We start from the raw sequence: 19,085 nt of genomic DNA, 5'->3' as shown, positions 1-19,085 counted from the left end.
AGGACTTCCGGGGCAAAAGTTCTAGTCCGCATAAGATGGCAACAGTATGAGATGATTGAGCAATTTCAAGGTTGAGCACCCTTCAATCATTATTGAATGCGAGAGAAAGAGAGAGAGTGTGTGTGAGAGTAAGAGATAAAGAGTCTAGTAGCTAGAGATAGAAAGATTGCGGAAGAGAAAGAGAGAGTGAGATTAGATTAGATTTTTTTATTTATGTATGTTACAATATTTACTGGCTTATACACTAATTTACATTAAATGAGGGTAATATTAATTATTCAACGACTTATACAAAGTATAAAAAATAAATCAATGAGAATAAAGATTAAATGCAATTGGAAAAACGATAATACAAAATTGTAATATAACTTCATAAATCGGCGGTGCTTCAACAAATAATTCTCGATTCTTTAAGAAGGATATAAAATAATATCCTTCCCATCAACACACGACCGAGAGAGAGAGAGTGAGAGAAAGAGCGAGAAGGAAAAAATGAGTAAGAGAAAGAAATAAAGAGTCAAATAGCTAGAGATAGAGAGATTGAGGAAGAGAAAGAGAGAGAAGGAGAAGATGAGTGGGAGGAAGAAATAAAGAGTGTAATAGCTTGAGATAGAATGATAGAGAGAGAGAGAGAGAGAGAGAGAGAGAGAGAGAGAGAGAGAGAGAGAGAGAGAGAGAGAGAGAGAGAGAGTGTGTGTGTGAGTGTGTGTGTGAGAGAGAGAGAGTGATTGAGAGTGAAAGAGAGAGAGAAGGAGACAGTGTGTGAGAAAAAGAAATAAATAGTGAAATTGCAAGACATAGAGAGAGAAAGATAGAGCGAGAGGAAGAACATGTGTGAAAGAAAGAGATGAGGAGTGGAATAGCTAGAGAAAGAGTGAGTGTGCGAAAAATTTAATGTTATGAAAGAACGAGCGAGAAAGAATAGGGGTCAGTATCTATAAACAAAACATACAACACTTGAAGAAGTTGGCAAAATAATGTATTGCTTTTTGTGTAGTTGAGAAGTTGATATTGTGGTAATTATTCATATTGAATGAAAAAGACTAAGAAATTGTCAAAAAAAACACAGATTTATTGATACTTAGAAAGACCGGTTTCGGATAAACGTTTATCAGAGATTGACAATGGTGTAATAACCGAAACCGGTCTTTCTAAGTATCAATAAATCTGTGGTTTTTTTGACAATTTATTAGTCTTTTCATTCAATAATTTATTGCTGAAAAGTAGACCAAATAAACCAATCAACTAAGATTTTAGGGGAAAGATTCGAGAATTTTATTCTACCTTTTGTCAACAGAATATGCGGCATTAAAAGCAGTATTTTACAATGTATTTTATCATTGAAAATTGAACCAGATGAGATTTTGAAAAGAATTGAAGAAACACATTATTTATCAGGCTTCCAATTAATTTTGTAGAGTTGAAGTTGTTTGAAGCTTCATTACAGTATTTAGAATTTAAAGTACACTCTTGATGATAACATGATATTTTTTCTCTTTGTTGCAGAGATATGTTCCTATAGTTAAATTTGTATCTCAAGTAGGATACAGTGTATCACTCTTCACACTTATCATTGCATTTTGTATATTCGCTACGTTCAAGTAAGTATAAAATACCAAGTTATACTAAATTTATATAATATGATAAAGGAGAGAATTGGTTTATACACCTACGATATAGGAAATTCATGAATGACGCATCATCTTAACTACTCAACTGATTAACTTTAACTGAAATTCTGCATAATCATCCTATTATATTAAGCGAGCAATTTCTGTATTTATATATCTGGTTATTTTTATATCTGGTTATTCATGTTTAAAGGATCTCGAAAACGGCTCTAACGATTTCCACGAAATTTGGAACATAGTAGGTTTATGATATAAAGATTCGATTGCACTAGGTCTCATCCTTGAGAAAACTCGCTGAACGGCATTAAAAGGATGATTCATCCTTGGCTGAAACAGCTGTGGATAGTAAAAAAGTGAGTATGTGAAGAATCAAAATATCGCATCCCCGAAATTCATAAGATGACGTATAGCCAGCTGTGAAATATAAACACGATCATTTTAGAGAATTGTGTTCTGTTTATCAATAAATAAAAATCTGGTGTGGTACACTCACACAACTTTCCTTGCTCATATTCAAAACTACGATCAGACTTTTGTATATGTGTATATATAATTGTTTTCAGAGTACTTTTTCCTTTGTGTAAATTGTGAAATTCAATGAATTTTTTAGTCGTCATTTTTTTAAAGTCGTCAAAACAGCTGTTCTACAGATGAAATATCTCGACTATGTTTTCTTTTTATGAACTGCTCTACCTACCTACCTCATGCACGAGAAGGAGGTTACAAAGTCCATTTCTCAAGGATGGGGTGGACCCCCCATTAGTTTCCCAGAAAGGAAACTCATGCCAGTTAATAGAGCTGATAAATAACTATACAGAGTATAAATTTGAAAAAAATCGGTCAAGTTATTTTGAAAAAATCGTGAAAAACATGGTTTTTTAGTAATTATCCGCCATTTTTCTCAAGAATATTACGGAGCTCCTGCAATTTTCCAAGGAAAAAACTCATGTCATTTGATAGGACTTATGAATAGCCACCCATGGCTTGAATTTGAAGAAAATCGTTAGAGCCGTTTTCGAGAAAACCGTGAAAAACCTGGTTTAAGGTCATTATCCGCCATTTTTCTCAAGAATATTACGGAGCTCATGGAATTTTCCCAGAAATGAGACTCATGCCAGTTGATAGTGCTTATGAATATCTATCCATGGTATGAATTTGAAGTAAATCGTTTGAGCAGTTTTCGAGAAAACGGTGAAAAACATGGATTTTTAGTCATTATCCGCCATTTTTCTCAAGAATATTACGGAGCTCCTGAAATTTTCCCAGAAATGAAACTTATGCCAGTTGATAGGGCTTAAAAATAGCTATCCATGGTATGAATTTGAAGAAAATCGTTTGAGCCGTTTTCGAGAAAACCGTGAAAAACATGGTTTTTTAGTCATTTTCCGCCATTTTACTCAAGAATATTACGGAGCTCCTGAAATTTTCCCAGGAATGAGACTTATGCTAGTTGATAGGGCTTATAAATAGCTATCCATGATATAAATTTGAAGAAAATCGTTAGAGCCATTTTCGAGAAAAACGTGAAAAACATGGTTTTTTAGTAATTATCCGCCATTTTTTCCGCCATCTTGAATTTAATTTTATTGAATTTCTTATTGTCGGGTCCTCATGGTATAGGGACCTTAAGTTTAAAATTTCAAGTCGATCGGTTAATTAGGAATGGAGTTATCGTGTTCACAGACATACACACACACACACATACACACATACACACACACAGACCAACACCCAAAAATCATGTTTTTGGACTCAGGGGACCTTGAAACGTATAGAAAACTTGAAATTGGGGTACCTTAATTTTTTTTGGAAAGCAATACTTTCCTTACCTATGGTAGTAGGGCAAGGAAAGTAAAAATAGAGAGCGAAGCTCGATGCCCCGATATTTCTTGATTCACCGAGGATGGTTATAGGCCTATTTCAAATATTCTTAGAGATATCAATAGGTAAAGTTTTCAGTTTGTTGTCAGATTAACTGGAAATTTTGCATAATGATTCTTAATTTACCGAGGATGGTTATAGGCCTATTTTAAATATTCTTAGAGATTTCAGTAGGTAAAGTTTTCAGTTTGTCAGATTAACTTGAAATTTTGCATAATGATTCTTAATTTACCGAGGATGGTTATAGGCCTATTTTAAATATTCTTAGAGATTTCAGTAGGTAATGTTTTCAGTTTGTCAGATTAACTAGAAATTTTGCATAATGATTCTTAATTTACCGAGGATGGTTATAGGCCTATTCTCAAAATCAAATCAAATCAAAATCAAATCAAATCAAAATTTATTTCCATAAAAACACTTTACAAAACAAAAATTAACTAATAATTTACGGAAAAATAGCACCCGCAAAGAAAAATCTGAGCGCGGAGTGCGAGTTGTGCTTATTTTTTACAATGATTCTTAATTCACCGAGGATGGTTATAGGCCTATTTTAAATATTCTTAGAGATTTCAGTAGGTAATGTTTTCAGTTTGTCAGATTAACTAGAAATTTTGCATAATGATTCTTAATTTACCGAGGATAGTTATAGGCCTATTTTAAATTCTTAGAGATTTCAGTAGGTAAAGTTTTCAGTTTGTCAGATTAACTTGAAATTTTGCATAATGATTCTTAATTTACCGAGGATGGTTATAGGCCTATCTTAAATATTTTTAGAGATTTCAGTAGGTAATGTTTTCAGTTTGTCAGATTAACTAGAAATTTTGCATAATCATTCTTAATTTACCGAAGATGGTTATAGGCCTATTTTAAATATTCTTAGAGATTTCAGTAGGTAATGTTTTCAGTTTGTCAGATTAACTAGAAATTTTGCATAATGATTCTTAATTCACCGAGGATGGTTATAGGCCTATTTTAAATATTCTTAGAGATTTCAGTAGGTAAAGTTTTCAGTTTGTCAGATTTACTAGAAATTTTGCATAATGATTCTTAATTTACCGAGGATAGTTATAGGCCTATTTTAAACTGTTAGAGATTGCAGTAGGTAAAGTTTTCAGTTTGTCAAGTTTTTAATTTGACCCTTGCGTAGCACGGGTTACCTGCTAGTATTATATAATATTCCTGATCATCAATACAGTGATTAGTTTCAGCCTAGAATGATCAATTCATTAAAGTAGTCAGTGGAAAATGAAGAGGACATTAATACTGTATGAAGTAAAAATAAATATAAATACAGGACTTAACATGAATATAAGGGGAAAGAGGGGAGGACTCAGTGCAGATTGGATGGACATCCTCAATACTCAAAATAATTTCTCAGCGGTATCGTAAAAAATGAAATTTCATCTCCGATGTTATAAAGGCACACAAATTGTGAGTGTAAGCACTGAAATAAAACGATAACATGGTAGTCAAGCACTTTCAATCTGGAGTCAAATTTTATATATCTTGTTGGGTACCCTATAAATAGCTTGTTCACTCTATTATACACCTGAGGCATCCCTGGGCCGTGAAACTAAAACTGAAGTTTTGTTGTTTCAAGTCTGCATTATAAACATGAACTATCAACTATACTTACATTTTCATTAGCAAGTAAAATTATTAAGTTGATCTTTGAGTTTGGGTTGGGGTTTTGAGTAGCTAATAGAGGAGAATAGAACTAAACTTTATAGCCACAAAGTAGTTTCTTCTCTGTGGTATAGCTTCATAACATAGGCTACTCGTATAGTCGCTTATACATAGTCGATATAGATTCCAGTAACCACAGATTAAGAGAGGCTAAATAATTTGCGTTTATTCATTAATAATTATAAAAAAATCCAAAACAATATATCACAATTTCTAATGATGAAGGCCAACCCTCCCCTGAAATTCTAGTCAAACAGTTCCTCAATATTATCTAGTATAAATAATAAAACTTATCACTTTGAATGTGAGCAGCCCCTCACAAAAATTATATTGAAAAATAAATATATTCTCACTGATTGGAAGAAATATTGTTTTCTTTTTCCAACTCAAGATATATGCGAGTAGATTTGAACAATGATTGTTTTTCTTTCTTGCCTTATTCATTATTTTCTACTTGTATTCTCTTGATATTAATTTATAACCAGACTGATAACATTGTTCTATTGCATATTTCTTCTTACACAATGAATCAAACCTGTCATTTTCCACAATAAATCTTCTGCTTTTCTATCAAAAGTTACTTCCATGATTATTTAATTTTTCTTTTTAAAGTATGCGATATATAATTATCATTTCGGGCCCTAACCCGAGCCCCCTGGACCGGGTAATTTTATTTTTTCAGAAAATCTATATTAGCCTACATATTAACCGGGCCCTAGCCCGGGCCCCCTAGAGACCCGGGCCCCCCGCGCCGCGTGGGCAGCGAGGGTGTACGTTACGCCCTAAAGATCTAAAGATCTAAATAGATCTATTAAAGATCTAATAGAGAAATAAAATAATTCTGGATCAATAAATACAGAATATTCCTACATATTAATAGAGAATCGCTGTGCCACATATAATATTATTGAAGCTTATTTGAAGTTTATAAAGTAAGCTACCTACTGTAATAAAAGTTTTCTAGATCAGTAGTGCACTACCGTACTGAAATAGTTTATTTCGTTAACCAACGTTTCCCATGAACGTTCATATTAGTTAGTATAGAAAGTTTCTCATGAACGTTCATATTAGTTAGTATAGAGAATTTCTCAACTTTATTTTACCGTAGTAATTGTCAAATCTATTGTAGGACAATCGGAAACAAACAATTTCTCCTGAAGTTTTGTAATTCTTTTCTTGACTTACAGAGGTCTCAGATGTCCTAGGAATAAACTTCATATGCACCTGTTCCTATCGTTCATGTTGAGAGCATTTTCAACACTATTCAAAGATTTAGAGACTAACAGGCTGGAGCGATTTTCAGCAACCAGCGGAGAACTTATTAGTTTGAGAGTGAGTATTTATCTTTTATATTTCAATCATATTTTACACCTACTTATTGTGAATTTTGTTATATAATTTTCAAAAATATGAGTATAAACCATGAGTATAAATATGGGTATAATGAGTATAATATGAGTATTGAATTAAACGTCACGCCTTCAAATCATCAATAAGTTGAAGAAACACGATCTCAATCTCTGGGAAGAAATTTGGGAAGTGTACATGAAAATTTCAAACCCTGATTCCCGAACACTAAGGATTTTTCAGCACTACATCACTGTACATCATCAGCGGTTTAATAGAAATTGAAAGTCACTGAAACTTCAATCTCAACAATTTCAATGAAACAAAAATCTATTTAATCTATTCTCATCAAAAACCTAAGCTATGAAACATAACAGAGAACAACCAGTAATAGATTATTGTAGATAGGAGCCTCTTCAAAATTCCTGTTGAAAAATGAACCTGTTCAAAATTATGAAAAATGAACCAATCTGCATTGGCCTATTAATAGCAAATATTTTCCATCCAGTATACAAGTCTAATGATCCGTTTTACCTACAATTATGAATTCCTCACTAATAATTTATTTTCTAATCTCATTCAAAATTCCTACAGCACTCATAATCAGACAAAAAGAATGTCAAGAGCAATTAATTAAATCGAAGTGCCTTATTTTATAGGAAAAAATATTGTAGAAATGTTGCAAGTGAGGTATTTTTCAGAATGACTAATTGCTTTCTACAAAGAATATTCCATTATCTCTGTCAATAAAAATTAATTACGGGGAAGTTTAAATATTTTTTGTGTCATTTGCCACTGAATTTTTCAAAGTTATTTGGATTTGTCATGGGAGGTATTCTTGACAATTATAATCTTATCCTGGTTTCAATTACCCGTTTAAATTCGTTGTTAGGTGTGATTTTTGCAATGTTTGTCTTTTTATAACTCTATCCTCAGAAAATAGTTACTGGTTCCGGTTCAGGACCAGTTAGAGGGATTTCTTGAAAATAATCAGCATCAATTTTATAATGACTTGGAATCACATGTTGAGAAGTAGCATAAAAAAGGTTACATGTTGCATAACATGTGACAGTTCTACTATTCAATGTAGTTGTTTTCCTAGTCTTTTTAAATTGTTAGTTTTCTCCTACAGCTTTATATGGATTCCAAACCACCGTGAAGGGCTTTAAAACTCATAAATATCATGACTCTATCTCTCTCACTCTCTCTGTATTGTATAGATAGAATTGTATGGAGGGCTAAGTGTAAGAGAGGACCGGCTGCGCCCTAACTTCGCCCTCCTAGGTTTTTAATAAAGGCACCCAATCAATCAATCAATCTCTCTCTCTTTCATTCACTTTCTCTCTTCTCTCTCACTCTCCTCTGGGCTGTGTGGCAGAGAGGACTTGGAGTCCTAACTCCGCCCCAATTAAGGCATATAATCAATAAATCAATCTCTCTCTCTCTCAATTAAAACATTATAGATTTGATCATTTTTAATTAGAGATCCTGGTTGAGTTAATTCTGATCGGATAATTATACTACTTATGGTTCCTATAAATCCTGACCAAATACCTAGGATAAAGTAAAGGGTTCCAATGTCTTTATGATTAGTAGATATTAGCCATTTTTTCATTAACTAAAATCTAAATAGGGTGTCTGATTTAGGTAATAAATTGTAAATTTATTTAAGGGTTAATTTCCTCCTATTAAACTTAATCTAAGGCTTAAACCTAAGGAATATTTTCAACTTTGAAGGTTAATAGTTTAGATAACTTAAATCCTTAGTTTTTCTAAACCTTATATTCAAATATGATTTTAAATTGCAAATTTAAAGGTGAATGTGTTTTCTAAGGGATTTATATTCAAAAAATTATATTATAGGAAATACTATTAAATTTAGAATAGAAAAAGATTTAGCTGTATTATTCTTAAAATTTTTCTTTTTTAGGGAAAATTGCTTATATGTAATAATTGATTTGAATATACATGAATATTGAGATTATGAGGTTAAAATTATAATTCTGGGGAGAATTATAAGGGGTTTTAATTAATTCATTTTGGAAGAATCCTAAAAAGGGGGGGGCCTTATAGATTACGAAACTTCCTCCTATTAAATTAATTTTAGGCTTTAACCTAGGGAGTACATTCAATTTTATAGGTAAATATAGTTTATATAATTGGAATCTCGGTTTTTTCTAAACCTTATATTCAAATATGATTTTAAATTGCAAATTAAAGGTGAATGTGTTTTCTAAGGGATTTATATTCAAAAAATTAATATTATAGGAAATACTATTAATTTAGAATAGAAAAAGATTTAGCTGTATTATTCTTAAAATTTTTCTTTTTTAGGGAAAATTGCTTATATGTAATAATTGATTTGAATATACATGAATATTGAGATTATGGAGGTTAAAATTATAATTCTGGGGAGAATTATAAGGGGTTTTAATTAATTCATTTAAAATTATTCATTTTGGGAAGAATCCTAAAAAGGGGGGGGCCTTATAGATTACGAAACTTCCTCCTATTAAATTAATTTTAGGCTTTAACCTAGGGAGTATATTCAATTTTATAGGTAAATATAGTTTATATAATTGAAATCTCGGTTTTTTCTAAACCTTATATTCAAATATGATTTTAAATTGCAAATTAAAGGTGAATGTGTTTTCTAAGGGATTATATTCAAAAAATTATATTATAGGAAATACTATTAATTTAGAATAGAAAAAGATTTAGCTGTATTATTCTTAAAATTTTTCTTTTTAAATGAAAAATTGTTTATAGAGAAATAATTGATTTAAACATACATAAATATTGAGATTATGAGGTTAAAATTATAATTCTGGGGAGAATTATAAGGGGTTTTAATTAATTCATTTTGGAAGAATCCTAAAAAGGGGGGGGAGCCCTCTTATGGATAATATATTTAGATTTATAGTTATTTTGGTTTTTAAAGGTAAAAAATTCAATTGATTTAAATAATTTAAATTATTTAATTTAAATAGGTTTATTAATTAAAATTTAATATAATGTAGAAAATTAAGAAGGTTAATATAATTTTTTTTCTAATCAAAAAAGCTGAGGACATTCAGGGTAAATTGAAAATTGAAGAAAATGCTATTATTTTTTTAAATTTAATTGATTTAATCCTCTTAATCTTCCGATAATAAGAGTAATTAATAGGGGGACAATTAATTCAATTCAATTCAATTTATTTCCATCAAAAAGTACATCAATAAAACATTTACATCTCAATTCAATAACAAATATTTTCTGGAAATAATAATATTCCCCCACATAGACTAAAGGTCCAAAACTCAACGTTTCATGTGAAAACATTACAGTTGAACCACAATTTTCGCATATTTCATTACCTTTGCTCTATATTATTGTAGTAGAACTCTTCATGGAGTTCAGGAGAGTAGGTTAATATTATTCATCATGGTATTTTAATGTTTTCAACGCTTAAGAGCAATGTTCCAATTCGGAAAAAGAGCTGAAACAGGCACTTCGTTCTTGCGTGTTTCGGACGCTATTTTCCAACCGATAATCATGAAAATGGTACCAAATTGTTCAGAATGATTTGAACATCTCGCGCCTTATCTCCAAATTTTGATATCACTTAACAAATCTCTTCTATTGAACGTCAAACTTTGCCAAATTTTCTCCAAGTTCATCGAATTTTAAAGTCATTTTATAGTTGGAAAATTGGAATTTGGATTTTTCTCTGAACAATTTGGTACTATTTTCATGATTATCAGTTGGAAAATAACGTCCAAAACACACAAGAACGAAGTACCTGCAAAGTACTCTGAATCGAGAAATTTTCAATTCTGTACTAGCCTAGAAAGTAGGTTGAATTATGTTTTATTAAACACAGACATAAAGGAATATGGATCTGAATCTTTCTTTTCTCTGTCTCTCTCTCACTCTTTCTCTAATAGGTAAAAATAAAGGCAGCTATTCTATTCTATACTATTCTATTGTTTCTCTCTCATCAATATCAATATCAATAATCCTTTATTGTCATGAAACACAAAGTGTTGTAACAAACGTCAAAATACAATAAAATTAAAAACAGTCAAAATATTTTAAAAATAATAATATAGTCAAAATATCATTTTTTTTAAAAAAATTACAACAAAATTGGCAAATATTAATAAACAGCAGCAATATTTGATAAATAGCAGGTATTAAAACGGGATCCAACACAAGTCACAACAAAGCTGTTACAGTTAAACACTGAAGCTATTCAAAAAATTCTCCAACAGAATAAAGACATCTTTCTGTAAGTAAGCCTTTTATGTGTGACTTGAATAGTGAGGTACTCAACAGTCTTACTTCAGGGGCAAGCTCATTGAATAACTTAACGGACATGTTTCTCCAATTCCTTTGGGGACTCGCATATTGGTGAGAATCAATTCTGAGATTTGACCTTCCTCTGGTTTGATAATTGTGTGTCACCATTTCGACTATATTCATTAAGGTTTTTTCCCATGTACATCAGACAAGTAAAAACATATAAAGATGGGAGAGTCAAGACGCCTAGTTTACGAAAAAGTGGCCTACATGTTGCTAAAAAAAGAGGTGGTGCCTGACAAATTATTCGAATAGACTTCTTCTGGAGTCTGAAAAGTTTAACAGATGCCGAACAATTTCCCCAGAGCTGAATCGCATAGGCTAAATGGCTATGGATGTGAGCATAAAAGACACTCATTAAAAACTTCATGATTAACTATGTGAGTTAATCTACGTAGGACAAACAAACCCTTACTGAGTTTACCAGCTATATAATCAATGTGCTTTTTCCAATTTAAATTCGAGTCAAGCATGATACCCAGGAATTTGAGGGAATCTGTGCTAGTAAACCTAGGGTTAAAGCTAAACTGTAGGTCACAGGTTTTCAGGAAGTTAAGACACAAATTGTTTGAATAAAATACATCCTAAATATTATTAAATTGTTTCAATTTATTTGGATTGGACAAAATTTGTTTCTGATTTCAGGAAGACTGGGCCAGTTGCAGAGCCGTAGTCACCTTATGGCAATACTGCCTACTGGCAAACTATTCATGGATATTGATGGAGGGACTCTATTTGCATAATTTGATATTTCTAGCTCTATTCTCGGATACATCATCAATATCACTGTATGTTGCTCTGGGATGGGGTGAGTTAAGTAGGCTATTTAATATTTTCAAATATTCAATTTCCAAATAAAGCTTATGTTTTAGATAGTATGATAGTATTAGGATTAAGTAAGATAGCACTATGCTATCTTTTCTCTATGATATAGGGTACCTGAATATTATACAGTATCATGGCTGATTATATTATTATATGTTGCTCTGGAATGGGGTAAGTTGATTACAAAATATTTTCAAACACTTTAAATCTAAATATTAGGTGACTATTGTATGACTGATGATATGGCAATGTATCCAAAGTTGAATCACTATCAATTTACTAGGCAAAATACGGTACTGGCCTAGTTTATGGAAAAGAGAACTTCAAAAATGTAGAAGTGCGTTTAATGTAATTTCTTGTATAAAATTTGAGTTTAATCAGAAACTAGGAATTCATTTACGTTATGAGGTGTCAGAACTGTACATAATAGAATAAACAATAACAAAGGCTATTAATATTTCACAATAAATTATACAAGGTGAATTATCAGGGAACTTTGATACTGTCTCATTGATTCGAAAGTATAGGGATGAAATTAGATTATTTTTATTGTTTGCCCTCAATAAAATACACATTTCTGTAGATTAGTGCTGACATTTCTCATCCCAACTTTTTCCACAATCAGAACCTGGAAGATCAGGTTCAACAATCAGAGACTTGAACCTGGAAGGTTGGAGTTTCAAAACAACGTATGAAATGTTTAACATTTTTAAAGACTTAATTAAATCAGCCTAATTCAATATTTATTCTACTCCAGTCTAATGTTATTGTATGCAATAAATTATTTGAAATAATTTTCACTTCTAATTGAGACTATTTCTTTTCAAGGTCTACCTCTTCTATTTGTTGCAATATGGGCCCTGGCCAGAATCGTTTGGGAGAACAGTATGTGCTGGACCACCAATGAAAATGCATTAATTGTAATGCTGGTCAAAGGCCCTACCACCATTTCTGTTCTAGTGAGTAAAATCTATTTATTCTCCTCCTTATAATTGATAAAAGATAGATAGCTTCAGAAGTTCAAAATAGCCTCATAGATCTCTTTTAGTGGTCTAGAATAAGAATGGAAATGTCTAAAATGCTGCTGAAAAATGTTTAAAATTGGAATGTTGTCTAGAATGTTCAAGAACTATACATAAGAATTAATACAAGTTTTATATTCTCAAGGGAATAAGACAATTTGAGAGTTGAGAATCTTGTTTTCCTCCGTATTTGGGCCGAACAATAGAACTTGGATAAAAAGAGTTTAAAGCAACGAGAATTGAAAAAGGTTTCTACTAGATACCTCGTTATAGAATAGAATAGAATAGAATTTTATTGGTCATAAAATATTCACATGAATAAATACAAGGACTTCGTCAATTTTTAACACTAAAGTAAGTCAAAACAAGAACAAAAACACTAATATCAGTCAGTATCAGAACAATAAAACACATTAATCACATAAAACGATTCCAATCTATTTTAAAATAGTCATGTACGGTGTACAAACATTCATAAATTAACACTGCTTTCAATAATTTTTTAAATTGTGTGCATGTGAGTTCCTTCAAGTGGTCAGGTGTGGAGTTATATAATTTGATAGATGTGAAGTGCCAGTTTCTTTGTGATTTAGTGTGACTGTAAAACGGAATTCTAAGTTTGTGTCTATTTCTTCAATATGTTCCAATAATAAAATCAAAGAGTTCAGGATGAAAATATTAATTTAAATGAATAGTCATAGAATTGAAATTGTCAAACACAATTGTTCTTTACAAAGAATTTCCGTTTCTTTCAGTGCCTATCAGAAATTTAAGTAAATTATACTTCTTAGTTCTAGATGAAAACACTAAAATTGTCATTCTGTTTTGTAATAGATTGCCTATTGGCATTCTGTTTTGTGAAAAGTAAATACTGCATTTATATTTTATTTATGGATTTCCTGGCCTATGTTTAAGAATTTGGTAATATTATTCATGTGTTGTATGTGTATTATTTATGTGTATTTGCCATACGCTAAATAAACAAAGTGCATTTATATTTTTCAATTGTCATTTCTATTTTTCAAATAGGCCTAACTTTCTTTTTTCAGCTAAATTTTGTTCTATTCATAAAAATAGTGAGGGTTCTATTGACGAAGCTACAAGCGTCAGTAAATGAACAGAACCGGAGGTTCAAGTGAGTACGTAGTGCCATTCCTATATTTTTAATATTAAAAAATGTATAAAGCTGGGTTTACACCAAAGTTATTAACAAATTTTAATTATTACTATTGTATTTTAATATAACTTTAAAGTGAAAAAACACTCACATTCTTTGGTGTGGCGACCGTTTCGTACTGGTATTGCACATTCTCAAGCCTGAAAGAAACTCAGAAACAGAAAGGAGTTTCTGTCGGGCTTGAGAATGTGTAATACCAGCACGAAACGGTCACCACACCAAAGAATGTGAGTGTTTTTTCACTTTAAAGTTATATTAAAATACAATAGTTATAATAATAGTGTAAACAAGATGGATAACCAACAAGAAATGTTAATTACTTAATCCTTATAGATTCATTAGATTGAACATAACTTATCATTTACATAATGAACATATGTGTTTGTCAAATTCCGTTCAATCTAATAGAATCTATAAGGGATTAAGTTATTAATTTTGTTTATAATTAACATTTTGTTAATAAGTTTGGTGTAAACCTAGCTTAATTATTCGAAATTCTAAGTAGGCCTTTATTATAAAGATAAGAGAATATTAACAGTGGGAAAGGTCAATGAGGAGAAATAACTCCGTTAAGAATGGGACAAAACAGATTATAGTGAGGTCCACGTTATAATGGCAGTGGAGAAAGATAGGAGATCAACGTTGCCGTTGCCTCTGTCTTGTCAATGCCTTCTATAGACGGTAGCTGATACAGGTTTAGTGATGTAATATTAACAGTTCATTCTCGTTTAAAATAATCAATTTTATTTTATTAAGTAATAAATTATATTTTTGAATTTCAAATTTAATTTTCATAATTAAGATGAAATATTTAGTTAGTTAATTATTAACACTACATTGCTAAAAGACTATGTGGCAACAGAGCAAAGCGAGAAAGAGATAGCGCTATCCGCTTTGTTGAGTGATAGACGAGGATAGCAATATCATTGCTAATCAAAAACTGCATTATAACGTAGACCTCAATATAGATGGAACAAATTGATTCTATAGTGAGGTCCACGTTATAATGGCAGTGGATAAAGATAGGAGAATAGCGATGCCGATTCTCTGCATTAATTAATTATATTTCTACACTGTCAAAAACATAATTGGCATCGTTGTGGACCTAGAAAAGGATAGTATTACCGGCTTTGTCGAATGATAGACAAGGATAGCAATTCCAAAGTTGAACAAATACTGACATTATAACGTGGACCACACAATAGTGTAGATTATTAAACTCTCCCAACAATGGCTCTTGAAGAGTTGAAACTAGTCGTGCTGTGATAAAATAAAAAGGTAGCCTACTTGATATATCTAATGTAGTATTCAATAATTTCAATAGCCCTAAAAAGAAAAGTGAAACAAATTAGAAATACGTGCAACACCAGGATTGACTTGGAAATTAGAAACAATATGAGAAAACTCAAATTATAGGAGACTATAGGAGTCTCACATTACAATATGAGAGAAATATAGGCTACACAATTATGGATTAATTCTATGGAAAATAATGATAAATATTGCATATGGTATTGAGATTTCCAGTGACTACATTTTTCATCATTTCTCTATTGAGCTACCTTCCTTTAAAAACTTGAAGAAAAATCTATAGTGAGGTCCACGTTATAATGGCAGTGTTTGATTAGAAATGGTATTGCTGTCCTTGTCTATCATTCAACAAAGTGGATAGCGCTATCTCTTTCTCGCTTTGCTCTGTTGCCAGATCGTCTTTTAACAGTGTAGAATTAATTATAATTAACAAAATATTTCATCTTAATCAGGAAAATTCATTATGAAATTATTGAAAAATATAACTTTTTCCTTTTAATAAAATATAACTGATTATTTTAAACCAGAATGAACAGTTAATAAATAAATCTGTATCAGCTACAGAAGGCATTGAAAAGGCAGAGGATCGGCAACGTTGTTCTGCTATCTTTGTCCACTGCCATTATAACGTGGACTTCACTAAAGGACCATAAACTCTCTGCTTAGCCTTAATCAAATCTTCCATGATTTTGCTGCCTAGAGGTCCTCTGTAGCGCAGGGACTAATTTGGCTTTTATGATGAAGGGAGACATAGGGTTGAATTTAGTAAGGAGCTAAAAGAGTGGTAGTAATTCCAAGCTTAGAGTCCTTAGGGTCACATACCTCAGATCAACTGGCACGACTATTCCCTTAACAATAAACTCATATATCTTCTCATTCCTCCAAAATTTTGAGAAATAAAGGTTGAAAATAGAAAATATCCGAATATCTGTCTCAATTGTATGAAATATAAGTATTAAGTTACCGTTACTGACATCCTACTGAACTCAAAGTTGCAATGAGAAAATATTTTAAGAGCCGTTTAAATTGTAAGAAATATGGGTATAGTTATAGGCCCACTGAGAGCTTTCTATTTAACTAACTCTTTGCTTTGCTGAAATGCTACCTCCAACTCTCATAAATAAGAACTGAGACTAAGAAAATGATTTTTTTACAGATGGAAATTTCTGAGATATTGCAATTGTCCAAATTCTAATGAATTAATTATTATTATTAAACAAAAATCCAAATTAAATATGCTGTAATTCACCCCTAAGACTTCTGCTACTGCAAATATTGACAACAGGGTGAACAAATTAGGATTCCTAAAACAGGATTCCCGGGCTGACAAATAATTTTTGAATAGTAGCGCTCATCGAATTTCCATCCAGCTGTTTACCCTGTTGTCAATATTTGCAGTAGCAGAAGTCTTCGGGGTGAATTACAGCATTTAATTTGGATTTTCGTTTAATAATTTTTTTTCAATTATCACAACAGATAATATAAAAATTCGTCTACATTTTCCGAGGTGGTATTGCAGAACTATCAGATATTATCATTTGATGATAAAAATAATGTGAATAATGAATGAATTTAATTATTATATAGGCTACATTATTTTCTTGTAAAAAAGAAATGATGTTCACTGATTGATACGAACATTTACATTTGATAATAGAATAATTACATTATTTTCTATAATAATTTTCATTTGAATTTAGATATTTTGTAAATTTTTAATGGTAGCTAGTCAAACAATCTTTTTAAGGCTGTGCTAAGGCTAAAAATAAACTTTCTACTGGTGATATTTTTCAAAGTTTTTCGATTCGTATATCATCAAGCTATCAAAATGAAAAAGTTTTTACAGGAAAACATTTTTTCCCGATCATAACTTTTTGAGATATAAGCGCCTAAAGTTTAAATTTTTGGAACAGAACATTTCAAATTCGGTAAGAGATAAATCCATGAGGTTTGGAGGATTGATTCTTCATGATATTGTAGATCTAGTGAAACGAGAATTTTCTGAAAATATAAATTTTTGATAAAGTTATTCAATTTACCAAAAATAACTCAACAAAAAGTTATTCTTGGTCATTTTTAGTAAATTGAATAACTTTCTCAAAAATTTATATTTTCAGGAAATTTTTATTTTACTAGATCAACAATACCATGGAGAATCAATCGATCAAATCTCATTGATTTATCTCTAACTGAATTTGAAATGTTCTGTCCCAAAATTTTAAACTTTAGGCGCTCATATCTCAAAAGTAATGATCGGAAAAAAAATGTTTTCCTGAGAAAACTTTCTCATTTTGATACCTTGGTGATATAGAAATCGAAAATCTTTGAAAAATATCACCAGTAGAAAGTTTATTTTTAGCCTTTGCACAGCCTTAAGGTTTGCTCAAGGTCGCTTTGTTTTGGTCAATAAACGTTTTTTCTATTTTATTCATTATATCATTTATTTCACTAAATATGGTATATCATTTATTTCACTAACAAATGTCACAATAACTTCAATGTCGATCAAATAAATAATATTTTTGCATAGTGTAAAGCGTAGATACACTCGCTAGCAGTCTCTTTTGTAAGAATTTTAATGAAACATTTTTGGGGCTTTATATTATGTTTCAGGAGATGGGCTAAGTCTACACTGGTTCTTATGCCACTATTTGGAGTCCACTATGCCATATTTATAAGTATGTCATACGTTGACTGCGGACCTGAAATCGAGATAATTTGGCTCTTCGGTGATCAGCTATTCGCTTCATTTCAGGTAAGTAATCTACAAGTTTTGATTTTTTTAGAATTGTTTAATTTTTTATTATGTTCGGTAATACATTACATAATAATAATAATAATATCGAGTGACCTGGCTGGCTCAGGTCTGGTGTCAGAGTTTTCCCAGGTCGCAACTGATCAATTTCAGGGTCTCTGACATGACCTAAAGACTGCTTTTTAGGCAGCCGGGACCGACGGCTTAACGTGTCCATCCGTGACACATTACATACAATACCGGTACATAAAGTATAACTTAATATTGTCACCTGGTCATATGGGACATATATATGAATCATATATTTATCTCATATTGATCAGGATTTTAGAGTTTTAATTTAGAAAAGTTTAATGAACAGTGTTTTTGTCTTTGAACAATTTTTGTCATCGACAGAAAGATTGTTTATTTCATTTGTTATCAAAATTATTGTAGCTTCTCTTTTGTTTTTGATAACAAACGTGCTCGCTTGTGCGACTGATAAAAATATGTATTTGAAATGGCTTTATGTTTGGCATTGACTGAGTTATATCAAATCAAATCAAATTTTATTCTCACAATTTACAAATAATACAGTACAGTTATAGTACATTTATATAACACCCTTACGTTATGAGAGACTCACATGTAGGCTCAAGCCTGTGTTTGTGAGGGCCTGGCGTAATTCGCTGAATTTGAAACCGATAAAATAAATTATAAAAATTGATATTATATTAAACTAAATTGAGAAAAATACAGATTGAAAAAAAGATATGAGTAAATGTTGATATTATAGGCAGAAAAACAAATAATTGGCTGCAGAAACAGCCAGTTATAATTAATGACTAAAAGTTAGTAAAACTAAAAGGTAGATACACTATAGCAATGCAATTAAATACCAAGTTATAAAGAATTTTCCAAACTTAGAATGAAAGATGGTGATGACGATGGACAATCCAATCAAAAAAGTACTATTTTAAAAGTGAACAAGGTGAATCATAAAATTTAGTATTATAAATATACCCTTTATAAATAGTTATAAAATACCTTTGTAATAGTTTCAAAAAATACCCTTCAAAAAATGGAAAGTTCTTCTTTTTCTCTGTTCTTCTTCTTCATACTGTTCT

The 19,085-nt window shown here is 31.1% G+C and overlaps 1 protein-coding gene across 3 annotated transcripts in view; it reads left to right on the top strand.

Annotated features, from left to right (window-relative positions):
* The window catches only part of LOC111064306 (secretin receptor), a 169,742-nt gene that overhangs the window by 143,020 nt on the left and 7,637 nt on the right, over nucleotides 1-19,085 (top strand). For all 3 annotated transcript variants that reach the window (XM_039436091.1, XM_039436089.1, XM_039436090.1), the window contains 6 exons: nucleotides 1,507-1,601; nucleotides 6,386-6,530; nucleotides 11,535-11,697; nucleotides 12,543-12,673; nucleotides 13,786-13,871; nucleotides 17,838-17,979. In XM_039436091.1, the coding sequence (XP_039292025.1) occupies nucleotides 1,507-1,601; nucleotides 6,386-6,530; nucleotides 11,535-11,697; nucleotides 12,543-12,673; nucleotides 13,786-13,871; nucleotides 17,838-17,979 (762 nt within the window). The remainder of the gene's footprint in view (nucleotides 1-1,506; nucleotides 1,602-6,385; nucleotides 6,531-11,534; nucleotides 11,698-12,542; nucleotides 12,674-13,785; nucleotides 13,872-17,837; nucleotides 17,980-19,085) is intronic.

The sequence above is a fragment of the Nilaparvata lugens genome, chromosome 10, assembly GCF_014356525.2.
Source record: "Nilaparvata lugens isolate BPH chromosome 10, ASM1435652v1, whole genome shotgun sequence".
Taxonomy (NCBI): Eukaryota; Metazoa; Arthropoda; class Insecta; order Hemiptera; family Delphacidae; genus Nilaparvata; species Nilaparvata lugens.
This window is presented reverse-complemented; position numbering and strand designations above follow the sequence as displayed.